This window comes from Bos indicus x Bos taurus, chromosome 19, assembly GCF_003369695.1.
Source record: "Bos indicus x Bos taurus breed Angus x Brahman F1 hybrid chromosome 19, Bos_hybrid_MaternalHap_v2.0, whole genome shotgun sequence".
Lineage (NCBI taxonomy): Eukaryota > Metazoa > Chordata > Mammalia > Artiodactyla > Bovidae > Bos > Bos indicus x Bos taurus.
Window position 1 is genome coordinate 14,884,003 of NC_040094.1, and position 16,000 is coordinate 14,900,002.

A 16,000-nucleotide genomic window follows, 5' to 3' on the forward strand; every position below is an offset into this window, starting at 1 on the left:
GTCAGCTTTGTGGCTTAGGTTTTTTCAAGGAAAGCAACTGCTGAATTGTCTCGTGGGCTTACCGTGAGTGTGGCAAGTGACATGAAGCCAATTAGGTTATTCCATACTTTATCGATGTCCTTTAGCAGCTGCTGGAGCTTCTCACTGCACACCGCAGTGGCTTTTATCCCCAGCTCCACACGTTTCGTTACCCTGTACACCTCGACAACACCTGACGGGGTGAGAGAGGAAGAGTTAGGTGCTGGAGTGAAGAGAAAGAGATAACAAGACACGGCAGCCTCACTGCTGGCTGATGTCCGAGGTGAAACAGGGACTGCGTCTGGACAGATGGGAGCCTATTCCTCGGGATCAATCAACTTTTTTTTTTTGGCCCGCAACCCCCGGCATGTGGGATCTTAGTTCCTCGACCAGGGATTGAACCTGCGCCCCCTGCACTGGAAGCATGGAGTCTTTTTATTTATTTATTTTAAATTAATTTATTTAATTGGAGGCTAATTACTTTACAATATTGTAGTTGTTTCTGCCATACACTGACATGAATCAGCCATGGGTGTACATATGTCCCCGATCCTGAACCCCACTCCCACCTCACTCCTCAGGGTCATCCCAGTGCACCAGCCCTGAGCACCCTGTCTCATGCATCGAACCTGGACTGGCAATCTATTTCACATATGATAATATGCATGTTTCAATGCTATTCTCCCAAATCATCCCACCCTCACCTTCTCCCACAGAGTCCAAAAGTCTGTTCTTTACATCTGTGCCTCTTTTGCTATCTCGCATATAGGGTCATCGTTACCATCTTTCTAAATTCCATATATATGCATTAATATACTGTATTGCTGTTTTTCCTTCTGACTTACTTCACTATGTATAATAGGCTCCAGTTTCATCCACCTCATTAAAACTGATTCAAATGCATTCTTTTTAATAGCTGAATATTTCATCGTGTATATGTACCACAGCTTTCTTACACATTCATCTGCCAATGAACAGCTAGGTTGGGACGTGTGGACTCTTAACCACTGGATCCCCAGGGAAGCCCAGGAGCCATCAACAGTTAACGCTGCAGTATAAACTCCCTGGTAAGAGCACAGACTCTAGAGCTATACCACTTGGATTCAAGTCCAAGCTCTGCCACTTACTCGCTGTGTAACCTCAGGCAGGTTGCAAACCTCTCTGTACTTCAGTTTCCTCAAATGTAACACTGGGATAATAGTACCTTCTCAAAGGATGGTTGAAGAGGTTAAACTGGTTAAAACTGTAAAAGGCTTACAACAGCAGATGTTAACCAAATATTGGCTATTTTTTTCCTGGCATCTTTATGAGTCCCTCTGTTTGAATTTGGGAAATACATGTTATACTCACTGAAATAGGAACATTAACAGTTTAAAAGAATCACAATGTCAGGATCACTATAACACACAGGCACACCTTGCTTTACTGCAGTTCCCTCTGTTGTGGTTTCTAGATACAAATATATGAATTTTTTTTACAAACTGAAAGTTTGTGGTAACTGTGCATCAAGCAGGTCTATAAGCACCATTTTCCTGACAGCATCTGTTCGCTTTGCTTCTCTGTCACAGTTTGGTAATTCTCACAGTAGTTCAAACATTTCCATGATCACCATATTCGCTATGGTGACCTGTGGTCTATGATGTTACTGCTGTAGTTGTCTGGGGGCACCATGAACAACGCTGCACATGCTCTGGCTATTCCGCTGACCTGCTCCACCCATCTCCTCCCCAGGCCTCCCTATTCCCTGAGACACAACAATATTGAAATTTGGTCAGTTAACAACCCAATGACAGCCTCTAAGTGTTCAAGGCAAAGAGGAATCTTATCCAAAAACTAGAAATGATTAAGCTTAGTGAGGAAGGCATGTCGAAAGACAAGACAGGTCTCTTGTGCCAGCTAACCAACTTTCGAAAGAAAGGAAAAGCTCTTGAAAGAAATCAAAAGGGCTACTCTAGGGAACACACGAATGATAAGAAAGCAAACAGTCTTATATTGCTGATACACAGAAAGTCTGAGTGCTCTGGAGAGATGATCGTACCAGCCACAACATTCCCTCATCCTGAACAAGGCCCTGACTCTCTTCAGTTCTATGAGGGCTGAGACGTAAGGAACCTGCAGAAGAAAAGTCTGAAGCCAGCAGAAGTTGCTCGTGAAGGTTAAAGCAAGAAGCCATCTCCATAACATCTCTATAACATAAAGGGGCAAGGTGAAGCAGCAAGTGATGATACAGAAGCTGCAGCAAGTTACCCAGAAGATCTAGTTCAGATAATTAACGAAGGTGGCTACACTAACCAACAGGTTTTCAATGTAGACGACACTGCTTTCTTATCGGAAGAAGATGCCATCCAGGAACTTTCATAGCTAGAGAGGAGAAGTCAATGCCTGCCTTCAAAGCTTTCAACGGCAGGCTGACTTTCCTGTTAGGAGCTAACGCAGCTGGGGACTTTAAGCTGAAGCCAATGCTCGTTTACTATTTCAGAAATCCTAGGGCCCTGAAGAATTATGCTACATCTGCTTTGCCTGTGCTCTCTCTAGAAGTGGAATAACAAAGCCTGGATGATAACACATCTGTTCACAACATGGTTTACAGAATATCTGAAGCTCACTGTTGAGGCCTACTGCTCAGAAAAAAAAAAAAGATTAAAATATGACTGCTCAGTGACAATGCATCTGGTCACCTAAGACCTCTGATAAAGATATACAACAAGATTAATGTTTTCATGCCTGCTAATAACAGAACATCCATTCTGCAGCCCATGGGTCAAGTAATAATTTTGATTTTCAAGTCTTAGTCTTTAGGAAATATATTTTAAGAGGCTATAGCTGCCACAGATGGTAATTCCTCTGGTAGATCTGGGGAAAGTAAATTGCAAACCTCCTGGAAAGGATTCACCATTCTAGATGTCATTAAGAACATCTAGGATTCATGGGAAGAGGTCACAATATCAACAAGAGGAATCTGGAAGAAGTTGATTCCAACCCTCATGGTTGACTTTGAGGGGTTCAAGACTTCATTGGAGGAAGTAACCATAGACATGATGGGAACAGCAAGGGAATTAGAAGTAGACCCTTAAGATGTGACTAATTTGCTACAATCTCATGATAAATCTTTAACAATGAGCAAAGAAAGTGGTTTCTTGGGGTGGAATCCACTCCTGGTGATGACTGTTAAAATGACAGCAAAGAACTTAGAATATTACATAAACTAAGCTGATAAAGCAGCACAGATTTCAAGACTGACACCAATTCTGAAAAAAGTTCTCCTGTGGGTAAAATGCTATCAAACAGCATTGCATACTATATAGAGAAATTGTTCATCAATGAAAGAGTCCATCGGTGAAACAAACTTCATTGTCTTATTTTAAGAAATGGCCACAGCCACCCCAACCTTCAGCAACTACCACCCTGATCTGCCAGCAGCCATCGACATCAAGGCAAGAGCCTCCACCAGCAGGAAGATTATGACTTGCTAAAGACTCAGATAGATGATGGCTAGCCTTTTTTAATCAATATTTTTAATTTAAGGTTTTTTCAGACATAATGCTATTGCACACTTAATGGAATACAGTCATAAGGTAAACATAACTTTTCTATGAACTGGGAAACCAAAATATTCATGCAACTCGCTTCATTGAGCTATAAGCTTTACTGCAGTCGTCTGGAATCAAACCTTCAATGTCTCCAAGTGAAGTGAAAGTGAAAGTCGCTCAGTTGTGTCCAACTCTTTGCAACCCCATGGACTTTATAATCCGTGGAATTCTCCAGGCCACAATACTGGAGTAGGTAGCCATTCCCTGCTCCAGGGGAATCTTCCCAACCTAGGGATCAAACCCAGGTCTCCCACATTGCAGGTGGATTTTTTTTACCAGCTGAGCCACAAGGGAAGCCCGAGATTACTGGAGTGGGTAACCTGCCTCTTCTCCCGGGGATCTTCCTGACCCAGGAATCGAACTGGAGTCTCCTGCATTGCAGGCCAATTCTTTACCAACTCAGCTATCAGGGAAGCCCCAGTATCTCCCAGGTCTGCCTGTAATTAAGAAATATTTCACTCCTCTGAATGCTCAAAGATTTACAAAGTCTGTGGCTTCATGTATCTTTTACACACTTAACAGGACACAGAATGGTTCTTTTCTAGTGGTCTCTGAATTATGGCTGAATTCTTCCAGCAAGGATGAGAGACACCAAGGTCTCCAAAGACTAAGGACAGCTGCCAGGCATAACCCAACCCCTCCCCTAGCCTGTTCCAGAAAGAACTGGAAGAATGCCAGGGGGTCTTTAGTGGTACACGCTCAGCCTATATACAGCACTGCGGCTTGTCCTTCCTTCCCCAGGGGAAGGTTAGGAATTGCTGCCCACTCTGAGCCAAGTGAGGGGGCTTCTGAGTCAATCTTTCATGCTAGGAAACTACTAGAGGGAAAGATAGGCGCCCCATGAGCTGGTGAACATTTGTTTATGAAGCAGAATTATGCCTGTCTGAGCAGGAAAGAGGAACAAGAGCAGGAGGCAGGAATAAGGAGGGCTCACAGCCTTCAGAGCCACTCACCCAGAGAGTATACACAAGTGACCACTGGGCGCCCAGCACTAGGCGAGGTGCTGGAAACCCAGCTGGAAGCAAATCACACCCAAATCTCTCCCTTCTTGGAGGCGGATTTTAGTGGAGACAGACAGATAACAGATACAAATAACAGAAAGTAAAATATTTAAGATAGTAAATGTGACAGGGCTAGGGAGAAAATCAAGCAGGGAGATGGATAGCAAGTGACAGGGTGGAGAGAGGGAACACGGTTTTGAGTGAGAGGGGTGAGAAGACCTCACTTAGAAGGTGACATCCAAGTAAAGGTCTGAAGAAGATTAGAGAGAGTCCAGTGCCTGTGGTTCTGGCGACAGGCAAACCCTGAGCAGGAGAGGACCACTGAGGACAGGGACTGAGATTTCACGTTAGACTGGGACGTGTGAGAGCTGAAGGCGGCCAGGAAGTTAAGGAATCTGTGAGGTTGGTAAGGGGTAGAAAGGCAGAATTCAACAGAGCCTGGTAAGAACTGACTGGGGACCCAATAACTTAATTTTCTTTTTTAAACCAATGATTTAATGTTAATGCCTCATCTAGTTCAGACTCTTTGATAAACCAGTAACATGTGACTTTACATTGTGTATAACAAGGACTGGGAAACCTGGCCACAGAGACCTGAAGTCAAATAGTTGTTTCTGGGTAGGATTTAAGTGTCTTATCTATAAAAGCAGAAGCTACTTAGTGAAGTCCTATGAGGACTAGGATCCTAGGATCTCTAGGATCTCTAGAAATCACTAGGATCTCTCTTAGAGAGATCTAGATTAAACTACTTGACATAGGGACAACTGAAAAGCCTACAAAGTGTCATGATTTTGAAGAAGTATAATATGAAAGCACATACCTAATAAGTATTCCATGCCTTGAGCTGACTGAATTACTTCTGTGCATACAGAGCTACTACTGATTCCATTTAAAGTATCATTGGCCTTCTTAATGACCTATAAAGAAATGAAATCACATCACCTTACATAATCAGGAAAAGTCATTACAAAGCAGTTTACTATAAGTAGAAAACCCAACAGAAAGCTGGAAGGTGTGAAAATGCATGACTGATTGATGTATGTAGATGACTATGCTGAAACAAATCTCAGAATTTAATTTTGACATTGACGAACCAAGCCTCCGTTTTTTTGGAAGTGGAAAGACAAGGGTTCTTCAGCTTAAATATTATTTTAACTTGGGCAGAGATAATGATATCATTTTGTTACACCTTAAACTCAGTGACGGAAGAGGGCACCGTAAGTGAGTGAGTGGGGTCTGCTACAATAGGTGGGGAAGAAGCCTCTCTGTGTAACTTTCCACACAGGTCCTCCTAGTGCAAGGCCATCAAGGCAGAGCTCGCCCCGAGTCCATCCAAAGGAACCAAGAAGGCAAGATGACACAAGAGGCACACGCGGATGTGTGAACACATGCGACAGACTCACCTCCAGAGCGCTCCCCAGACACCGCTGCCATTCATATGCATACCTCTCGTTCTCCTGTGAAATTTATAAAAAGAACTGGGTCAAGCAGGCAAGCCTGGAACCCTACTTGTGACTTCTGTCAGGCCAGAGTCCTGAAGACTTACTTTCATGTCTATGAAAATCACTAATCCAAGTGCAGTTGACCTTCTGAACGCACTAATGATGATTTTTACTGATAGCTCCTGATAACTGTAACTTCTGAACACATGACTTGTAAATTGGAGGGAAATGGTTTTTAGTGGATTCCCTTCGTAAACGTTGCCTCATTTGTTCCATTAATAGTGGAAGCCTGTTTAAAGGTACACACCACGTAGGCGTCTAGCACGAGAGCCAGTATCAAACCACAGCTTCCTGCTCCACAGTCAGGAAGCTGTGCGTGCGAGTGAGCGTGGGTCTGACAGGACGGGGAGGAGGATGCTCAGAGTGTCGGCTGGAGGAGGAAGCAGCGTGGGACGCACGTTAACCGTGAGAGGATCCAGCACATCTGTCCTCTTTTTTTCTTAAAGATTTTTTTTAAAATGTGGGCCAATTTTTAAATTAGCTACAATATTGCTTCTGATTTTTTCTTTTTTTTTGTAATGTCTTGGTTTTTTGGCCATGAGGCATGTGGAATCTTAGCTCCCTGACCAGCAACCGAATCCATATCCCCCGCACTGGAAGGTGAAGCCCTAACCACTGGGCTTCCAGGGAAGTCCCCCCGCCCCCCACCCCCGCCCCAGCACCGCCTTTTGAGGTTTTACCACTAAGATGATAAAGTCCACACGCTCAAAAAGAACTCCCTGAAGAAACACTTCCCTCCTTGTGAGGTCTCAGGAATAATTCCACTTTTAGGGTCGCTAACTACTCTCAGTGATGTCACATCTAGGAGGAATCTTCATCCGGGGCTAAGGTCACCATGCTCTCACTTATTTAATGACACATCTCATGCCCGGTGCCTTGGGATGGTCTGCCCCTCGCTCCCCAGGTGACAGAGGCAAGCACTTTCTCTCAGGGCCCCAGGGACGCAGAGCCCGCTCACCTCCACCTCTCCCGTCAGGTCTTTGTACTTGTCGCGGATGACGGGCAGGGCAGGCTTCTCGCTCAGCGTGTTGGAGCGGTCCCTGAAAGGCTGCTCCAAAGCCGGGGAAGGAGAAGAGCGGCTTATTTCCTTATCACCAAGGCTCAGGCTTCTCTTGTGCGATCCTGGGGGAGATGGACGGCACAAAAGTTCTGATTACTCGGCTTAATCCAAGCAGAGGCTCTTCCTTGCTCACACGACCCTCTTCTCTAGATGCTGGCGTCAGGAGGTGGTCATAATCACACTTCTCGTTCGGCCTGTCTGGCAAGTGGCACGCTGAACACTTTCCCTTGTTTTCTCATGCCCGAGTCCCCTGCCGTTAATTTTCTCCATTACGCTTCTTTAATCTGTCACAATACTTCCATAACTCTGAATGTGGGATCACTGGAGTCTGGAGGACTAGGGTCTTTCTAAGTATCAGTGTGCAACAGTGTGGCACTTTTCCAGTCATCACTTACGGATTGGTACTGACTTCCTCCATCCTTCTCAATGAACAGAAATCAATGAGCCCTTTTGTCAGGGTGGGATTAAAACCAAAGGGGCAAACTCAAATGCCTTCAGAGAGCAGGTGGGCAAAGGAAATGACTGAAGCAAGTCAGCTGGAGAGGAACATAGTGGGAACCATGACACAGGGCAGACCTCACATCATCTGCTGGAGGGGATGATGCTACTCGGCTCCAGCTGATCATCAAGAGGTGGGAACGCAGGCCTAGGACTGCCAGATACTATGCCTTTCCAAGAAAAGCCAGAAATCCAGGTTGTGAAGTGTCATGGTTTTATGCATCGGCAACTGCTTCACACATTAGAAATCCTTCAGTGTGGGTCAATCAGAGCAGGTCTGCAGACTGGACTCAGATCCACAGGTACTACATGGCACCTCAGCATGAAAAGATATACTCTGTAGCCAGGGATCAAGAGCAGAACTCACTGGCCCACAAGGGGGTCAAACCATTTCTCTGGCTCTTCTAACACAGCACACTTCTCCCCAAAACGAGCCAACAAATTGACCGTGTGTTGCACTTAATTTTAACCCCCAAAGCTGTCATCTGATGAATACTGGTTTAATTTCAGTTCAGTCTCAGGGAAACCCTCTTTTATAGTCTGTTGTCCCAGACTCTGATTTTAAACATTGGAAAATATATTTCCTGCTAACCCAGGGACCACCTTCTTATTCTAAGAACGAACAAACATTTAAATGCAGTGGAAGAAACCAGGATGTAAAATCTGTGTTGAAAGCTACTCACCTTGAACAGAAAGGTCAAAGGTTGCTAGCTCATTTTTGATCATTTCTTCGCTGGATTTCATTTTGCCTTGTGAATTGGCCACTAAAAAGTCAAATTTGCTGATTTTGGGCTTCTCACTCTGAAACTCTCCGAAGTCATCTGTGCATTCCTTGGGGGTGTCGTGAGAAGCGCTGCTGGAGGCCGGGCTCAGGCACATGGCCTCTTGGCTCCGCTCGCCTACAGGCAGGTCTTGTCTGGCGAAATCCCTGAAGTCCCCGCTTTCGTATTCCTTTGGCTCGCTGGCCTGCGGGATCACGTCCTTAAAATTGGCGAAAGGTAGGAAGGTGGTCTCTGGAAGAGGGTCCTCGCTGGCGAAGGTTGTGACTTTGGAGAGAGATGCCACGGTGAGGTTTTCGGAACTGCCGAACGAAGTCTCTTTCTTTTGAAGAACCGAGGCGGCGGCGGAGGCTCCGCTTCCTGCTGAGAGGACAAATGGGGACAGCTTTCTGCCCTGAGAGGCATCATCCCTGTCTGACCAGTCAGAGCTCGTAAGTGTGCTCACTGCAAAACTGCTACTGTAGGTTCCAAAAGCAGCATATTTTAAGTCCTCTATATCTGAAAGGGAAATAAGACCCCACAGTTAGAGGCAAGCTCACCATGTAGGCAAAATGCCCTAAACTCTGCAGAAGCAAAATGTCTAGCGTCTTTGATTAGTTCCATGCGATATTGGAATTGACTAAATTTAGAGCTTGTACTAAAATTAAAGGAGATGGGCTGTAAAATCTGATCTTTAAAAACCTACATTAGCCTTGAGCTGGCATTTATATTTAGTAACAAAGAGTCCATTTCTTCCTATATGACAGTTTCTTAAAAAAAAAAAAAGACAGGAGGTTCATCCACCAATGTATATACTGTTTGATAGAAGGATAGGGTCATTTAATAAAATGTCCATTCACTTGTAAACTTGAAAATGTATTTACAATATTCCCTGCCCCAAACAAGTCTCTTACACGTTTTGACTTCATTGGAACATGTTCATTTATAACATGCTCATATGAAATGTATATGACACACTAATTAAAAATTGACTATCTTGAAACTAAAGTAAAAAAAATGTTATAGCTAACTTTTAATCAATTACTAGGAGTTTCTGTCTAGGCAAGGCCAAATATGAGATTTTAATTAAGTAGTTACTTACCCAGTTGTTATTTTGGTCACTATGGACGTCATACTGCTGTGATGGGAGTATGAGGAAAAAAAAAATCAATCTAAGCTAACTTTAGCCTCTAAACAAATAGAATCAAAGGTCTGGGTCCTCTTGGGCTCTTGTTTCTCTTTCAACTATGTGTAACCTCCTCACTAAAAAAGGAAAAGAAAGAAACACTGGGGAGGAAGACTCATTTTACACGCTTAATATACATTTAAATAATTTAAGAGGTGGCACCAAACAGCAAAAAGAATACAGGTTTTTAATTCAGACAGACCTGCATTCAGCTCCCAGCTGTGCCACCTACCACTTGGGCAATACTAGGCGAGCTATTTAACAGCTCAACTTTGGCTTGCTTACATGTAAAAAAAAAAAAGACCAGGCACTTGGAAGGGCTGTGTTGTGACATTAACGATAGTGTATGTAAAGGGACCAGCCCAGAGTCTAGTAAGCAGCACAGCAATTATTATATAGCACAGCTGCCACCAGCCTCAATGTGAAATTTAGCTGCCTGCTTAGGGCTTAAAATAGAGTTGTTTCAAAGTAAAATGTGAAAAGTCAACCCATCACTTTGGTGGTCTTAGTAGGGAAAATTTCTTGCCCATTTTCCTGAAGCCAAACCAGCTGGGGCTGAGTCATACTGGTGTGGAGAAGCCACCTTCCAGCACCATGGTCCATTCAATCTGGCCGAGATGCGTTTGGTCTCATTTTGGTCACTGTCTACCAGGTAAGAAAGCCAAATGCAAGACTCCCTCTCTGACAACCAAAAGCAGGGCTTACGAGGAAAATGCTCGAAAAGTTCTGTGACCTAGATTCTCATAACTCAGTTAAAACGTGAGCCAGCACCAGGTCTCCTCGTTTCTCTTACACAGCCTGGTTTATGAAAGGGAAGCCATTCATGACACTGCTCCTCTAACAGTGCACCCCAAGTTTCTCTCTCAACCCTATTAGGAAAAGGGCACTAACTTAATATAAACAGGAGGGGAAAAAAAAGATTTAGGTGAAAACATACAGTTTAGAATGAATGAAACAAAACTTTAGACAGAATGCCTTCTTAGTCTCTGGCTGTAGTGTCTGTTTTCCCCACTATTTAAAGGGATCAGAAGGTTCCCTGACTCAAATTAAGTGAAATTCAATCAGAGGGCAGATGCAGTTAAACACAAGATGAGTGAGTCTGCAAAGGGTTCATTCAGAAGAAAGTGTCACAACATAAATTTTTTATTATTAGATCCTACCAGAAAGCTCTTTGAAGAGCTATGTTATGAACTACTCCTAGAATCTCATCTACTAAATTGGTAGCAATTTTCATAGAGACCAAAGATAAATTTAATAAAAAGTTAAGCTCTTGTTCAACCACAACTAAGTTGCTATGGTAATAAAAAAGATCCTCTGTGCAATTATGCAACAAGAAAAAACAAGTTAAAAAAAAAATCCAGAAATGATTGTAATATAATAAGGTAAAAGGCATTATAAACACTAAGGGAATACCTTAGTTGAAGAGCTTTCAAGTATTTTGTGTAATACTTTAGGTCTTCAACAAATCTTATTTTTACTATGAATGATAAACACAATATTTTGCTTTTTGGAACAACTCACGGAAATGACCAATCAAAAGACTAAAATGGAAATATTTTGTATTCTAAAAAATAATGAAGAGTAATTATACAGGATATATGAAAGTTAAACCTCAAGGCTGATTTTTAAATTTTATTTTTGCTTATTTATTGGCTAGACAGTGTTAAAAAAAAATAAGTTAATAAAGTGCAATTCATTTGGACACAAAAGGAAGTACTGCTATTATATAAGGAACATAAGAACACTGTATTCCTAAACCATAGCACTTTATAAGCAATATAAAAATGAGTTGTATTTCCTGGCATGGTGAATATTAGTAAACCATTTTTTTTTTTTTGATGTGGTGAATCAGTTCACTAAGCATAGGTTAAACCAAGAAAATTCTTCATTTCCCACATTAACAGTTCTGTTTTCTAAGCAATCAAATGATATGTATTACTGTATGTTGGTCTCAAAAATATTAAAGATTCTGTAAAACCTACAACATGAGTGATGGAAAAACAACATGGAATAACCCACATTTTATATTGTAATCACTGAAGTTACTGTAGGTGAGTTTTCAATTTGACAGCTGAATTCTGAAAACTGCAGGAGAAAAAGGAAAAGAAAACAGAATGGATGTAATAAAAGGAATAGAGAATCACTACTATGTTTCCAATTCTACTGGAAAACTCTTGGGCTGTGCTGGATTGAACTGCAACTGCACACAGATAATGCACCAAATCGTGTGCTTTAATATACTTATTTGTTTGCAACCAGCAATGTCCTATTACCAAGCCAGAGGAATAAACTACACAATCTGCTTTCCATCGTGGGTCTCAAATCAAGACATGGATTTCCTGCTTATGCTGGCAAGTAACCCCATCAGTCTCTCCCACAACCTCTATTCAAATCCCATCTGAATGGATGTTGTACATGAAAACAGGGTATTTCTTGGAACAAAGAATGTGAGCTGCCACTACAGGATGCAGAAGGCCACGCTGATTTCCATGGATCTTTTCTAAAGCTGTAAGCATGTGCCCAGGTGATAAAGAGTTATTAGCTTTTGAGAAAAGCATTTAGAAAAAGAAAAGAGATACATGTGCAAATTCCAGCACTCCTCAGTGTTTAACAGAGCAATAAAAATGTTCGTTGGACTAAGGAATTTCCAATACTGCTTTAGTCCAAACTCCGTTTTACCAAAGCAAGTCATGAAATATTCATACACTTAAACTTCTGTCCATTTCTGCTCTTATTCTTCCTTCTGAGATCAATCATGTTCACATTCTCTGTTAACTGTAGAGCATGGTTTGACTGTATTGTCTTAAGGATCAAACACCCAGGTGGTGTTGTTAAAGAAAACAGGAATGAAAGTGGTCACGGTGTAAGCATGACAGGGCATAAAATGCTGCTGCTTAATCGCCTTCCAGTGTTTTCCAACCTGCATAGAAACCGACCATTCTTCATTTGTACAGATCCATGTAAATCTAAGGTTTAAGTGCCGTCAGGCTATCAGTCAGCACCTGCAGGTTCCTGGGTCAGTGTTTTAAGTCCAATTGGAAAAAAAAAAAAAAGGTAATCCTCTGGATATTTTTAGTTGGAGGAGGCAGAAGGCCATGGAATAGTGCCAAGACATACCGTGGGACGTGGTCATCATTAAAAAAAACATTAAATGCGCACAGAAGATGGCAATTACAACTGGAGCCTTCGGGCCACACAAGGGAGAGGGCAGCACCCAGGAGAACCTCCTATGCATATCACCCCATATACAGTGACCCTATACAGCCAACATTTTCCAAAACTACTTATGAAAAGCATTCAACTGATGGAAAAACGAAGCTGGAAGCTCTTTAAAACTAAAATGGCTTGATTTTTTGAGCTACTTTAGGATTTAGCCCAGCTTTTTTGATATTGACAAAATTATCACCATGTTCATCAGCTACTTTTAAAAATCAGTAGGGACTTTAATGAGAAAAACAGAGTGACTGTAAAATGTAAATACATCTGAATAATTTCTCAGACACCGAAGTGTGAAGTCAGGCACTAACCACATCTCACTTTACTTGGCATGGGGGCAAACAAAATAGTATTTTTTGGTTTGTTGGAACTTACAGAAGAGAATATAGTCCTTCAAATATTTACTGTGAGTTTATATTATTATATGTATTATCAAAACTTTCTCCCTAAAAAGTAGTGTTACTTTTACTGAGTAATTGTTCAATTTATGAATGTGATTATGTTTTATGCACAGTTATGTTCATTTTCTGCAGCCTGATTTAAAGGAGAAAGGAGTTAAAGCAGCCCCAGATGGACCACTCTACCACTAAACTCCACTGACAAAAGAATTCCTTCACCAAACCCAAAAGACTGGCATAAGAAAATTTCAAACAAAAGGCAACTGATATTATTGCTAGACAGAAGCTACACCAAAATCTTTCTTCCAAATTAGTTAGCACAGATCATAATTAAACATAATATGATTACACAAGGTTTTGCAAACCAAGTATTATTCAACTTGCTAAAGCATTATGCTCCGGAAAACACAGTATTTTGAAGGGTAGACCCACACTTTCTTAGTCTCAATATGCAATCTCCACACCCGCCCCCTCCAACAGCATACTTTAGTTACTGAAAGTAATCTCTCAGGAATTCTATTCAAAATCTTCACCTTCAATGGTTTAATTTTCTTTCTGACTCAAATTTTTAAAAGGAAGTGTCAAAATATAAGAAAAAAATTAAAACCATGGAAATAACTCCTTTTCCCCAAAGTTTTTCACTATTATTATACTCTAAAATGGTAAAAAAAAAAAAAAAAAAAAAGTGTTCAAATTTGGCTTACTCTTGTGACTGACTTTCATGGGTCTTTCTAAAAAAAAATTCTTTTCTTAAAAATGCAGAGTTAAGAACTTGCCTCATGGACTAAGTTAAAAAAGACCAAAGGAAGGTGGCTTCATAATACATTCTGAAGCTGGAAAGGTAATGCACCCTACAGTTAGAGGAGGAAGTACTCAACTTCACACCCAAATCAAACTCAGTCCGGGACACTCCAGTATTAACAATGAGCACTTTCCACTGCAGAGATTATCTATATTTGGTTCACATATACTCTGTTCAGAAGTCCATCTCAATATCTTTTGATAATTTATAAATACCTAGTTATTAACAGATGTGGCCCTCTTTCCCCAACACTAAACTGAGGTCTTTCCTCTCTCTCTCAGTTTAACTCCTAGTTGAGGCAGGCTCCAAGATGTTTACAAAGCAATAAAATCTACTCAGTTTTGTCACTAGAGGTAAGGAATAAAATTTCTAACATGTAACATAATGTAAGGTTTATACTTTTTAAATGTTTTAAGTTATATTTTAATCCAGTGCCATGTTAAACAGTTATATCAGTGGAATTATAAGAAGAAAAGGCTAAAATGTACCAATACTTTCTTAAGAAAAAGGTGTTTGAGGAAACAAAATAAACAAAAAGGAAAAAACCCTCAAACCACAGGAGGGTTTAAATTTGATATGGACCAGGTATTTTTCTTTGGTCTAACCCTGGAGAAGTATAAATTACACACATCCCCACACTTTCAAAATATGCCAAAGAATTATTTATTAACGTAGGACTTACAGATCACAAAAGAGAGTGATACAGAAGAGCTGGAAAAAAAGTCATCAGAATAAGCATGCAGATCAGTATTTGCAGAGGAATATACCAAAGCAAGTTTGAAAAGGCACATTCACACAGAAAATGTCCCAATTGAAAAAAAAAAAAAAAAAGACATCAGAAAAGCAGCCAAAAAATAATAATAAGGCGCTGATTAAAATACAAAGATTTTCAATGTCAAAGAAGAGCTACTTTACAGGTAGGTAAGTAGGTAGCTACAGAAGTCTTGCTAACCCTTTGACAGTGTCACAAAGAGGGTCAGCTCTTGCTGCCAACGAAACCAGATGATCCCAATGACGGCACATCAAGCTGCTATAGTGCTGAGAGATTCAATTTAGTGGGGGTGGGGGGTGTGGGGGGAGAGTGGGGGTGGGGACAAAAGCAGCCTAGTTGAAATTATATGCAGCAAGGGTTCAAAGGGTTAAATGTAATAATATGCAGAGAAATCAGGCAATGTTATTAGTATTATCTACCTTCCATACAAAGAATCATAGCAGGAGTTAAAAGAGACAGTATCCCCTTCAGAGTTAAGTTAGGGTTTCCAAACAGGATTAAGGTACAGAGATAAACTACTAGGTCTTATTCTCTCTTCATCGGGTCACTTCTTATTTCTCGGACAAAATGTACCTTTCAATCCACAATCTAAGAGAGCAAGAGCTACTGTGGTCAAGATGAGGATAATGTAAAACCAAACTGCACTGGAGAAGTCTCTGTGATTTACCTTCTCCAATACATTCACGCAGCACTTCTGCTCAAGAACAATACAGCTCATTGGTCAGACTTCAACCCCTTTTACAACCACTCTAAAGGGATACTGCTCCTTTCGGACAGGAGGTTTACAGATCAAAAGGAGAGAACAATCGGCTTTTAAGAATATCCTCAAATTGAAGAAACTTGGCTTGAACATTACAGGTTCCAAGCAGGGAATGTTTCAGACATACATACTAGGACATGAGCACAGAAGATTATCTTAACAGGTCAATCAGAACAAACTCAGTCATGAAACCAACCTCCCCTCCCAAAATGAGGGGAAAAAAAAGACATCCCAAGCCCAGATTAGACTCATCTCATAACAACATCTAGTTTGGCACTGTGAAAGAATAGAGACTCACTTTCAGAAAAATAGCTTCTAATTCATACCTTCAGAGTCCAAAAGGCTAGTGTAGATATTATGAGATTTTAAAATAAAAAGTCACTATTACTTTGCAACCGACTGCTGTAGCTTAAGCAGCTCATACAAAAAAGAGAAACAG

The 16,000-nt window shown here is 41.3% G+C and overlaps 1 protein-coding gene across 9 annotated transcripts in view; it reads right to left on the reverse strand.

Moving 5' to 3' along the window:
- SYNRG (synergin gamma) overlaps positions 1–16,000 on the reverse strand; it is an 85,458-nt gene that overhangs the window by 18,764 nt on the left and 50,694 nt on the right. For all 9 annotated transcript variants that reach the window (XM_027519065.1, XM_027519066.1, XM_027519064.1 and 6 more), the window contains 5 exons: positions 8,353–8,946; positions 7,070–7,233; positions 6,013–6,066; positions 5,430–5,526; positions 63–211 (listed from right to left, as the gene is read on the reverse strand). In XM_027519065.1, coding sequence (XP_027374866.1) covers positions 63–211; positions 5,430–5,526; positions 6,013–6,066; positions 7,070–7,233; positions 8,353–8,946 — 1,058 coding nt within the window. The remainder of the gene's footprint in view (positions 1–62; positions 212–5,429; positions 5,527–6,012; positions 6,067–7,069; positions 7,234–8,352; positions 8,947–16,000) is intronic.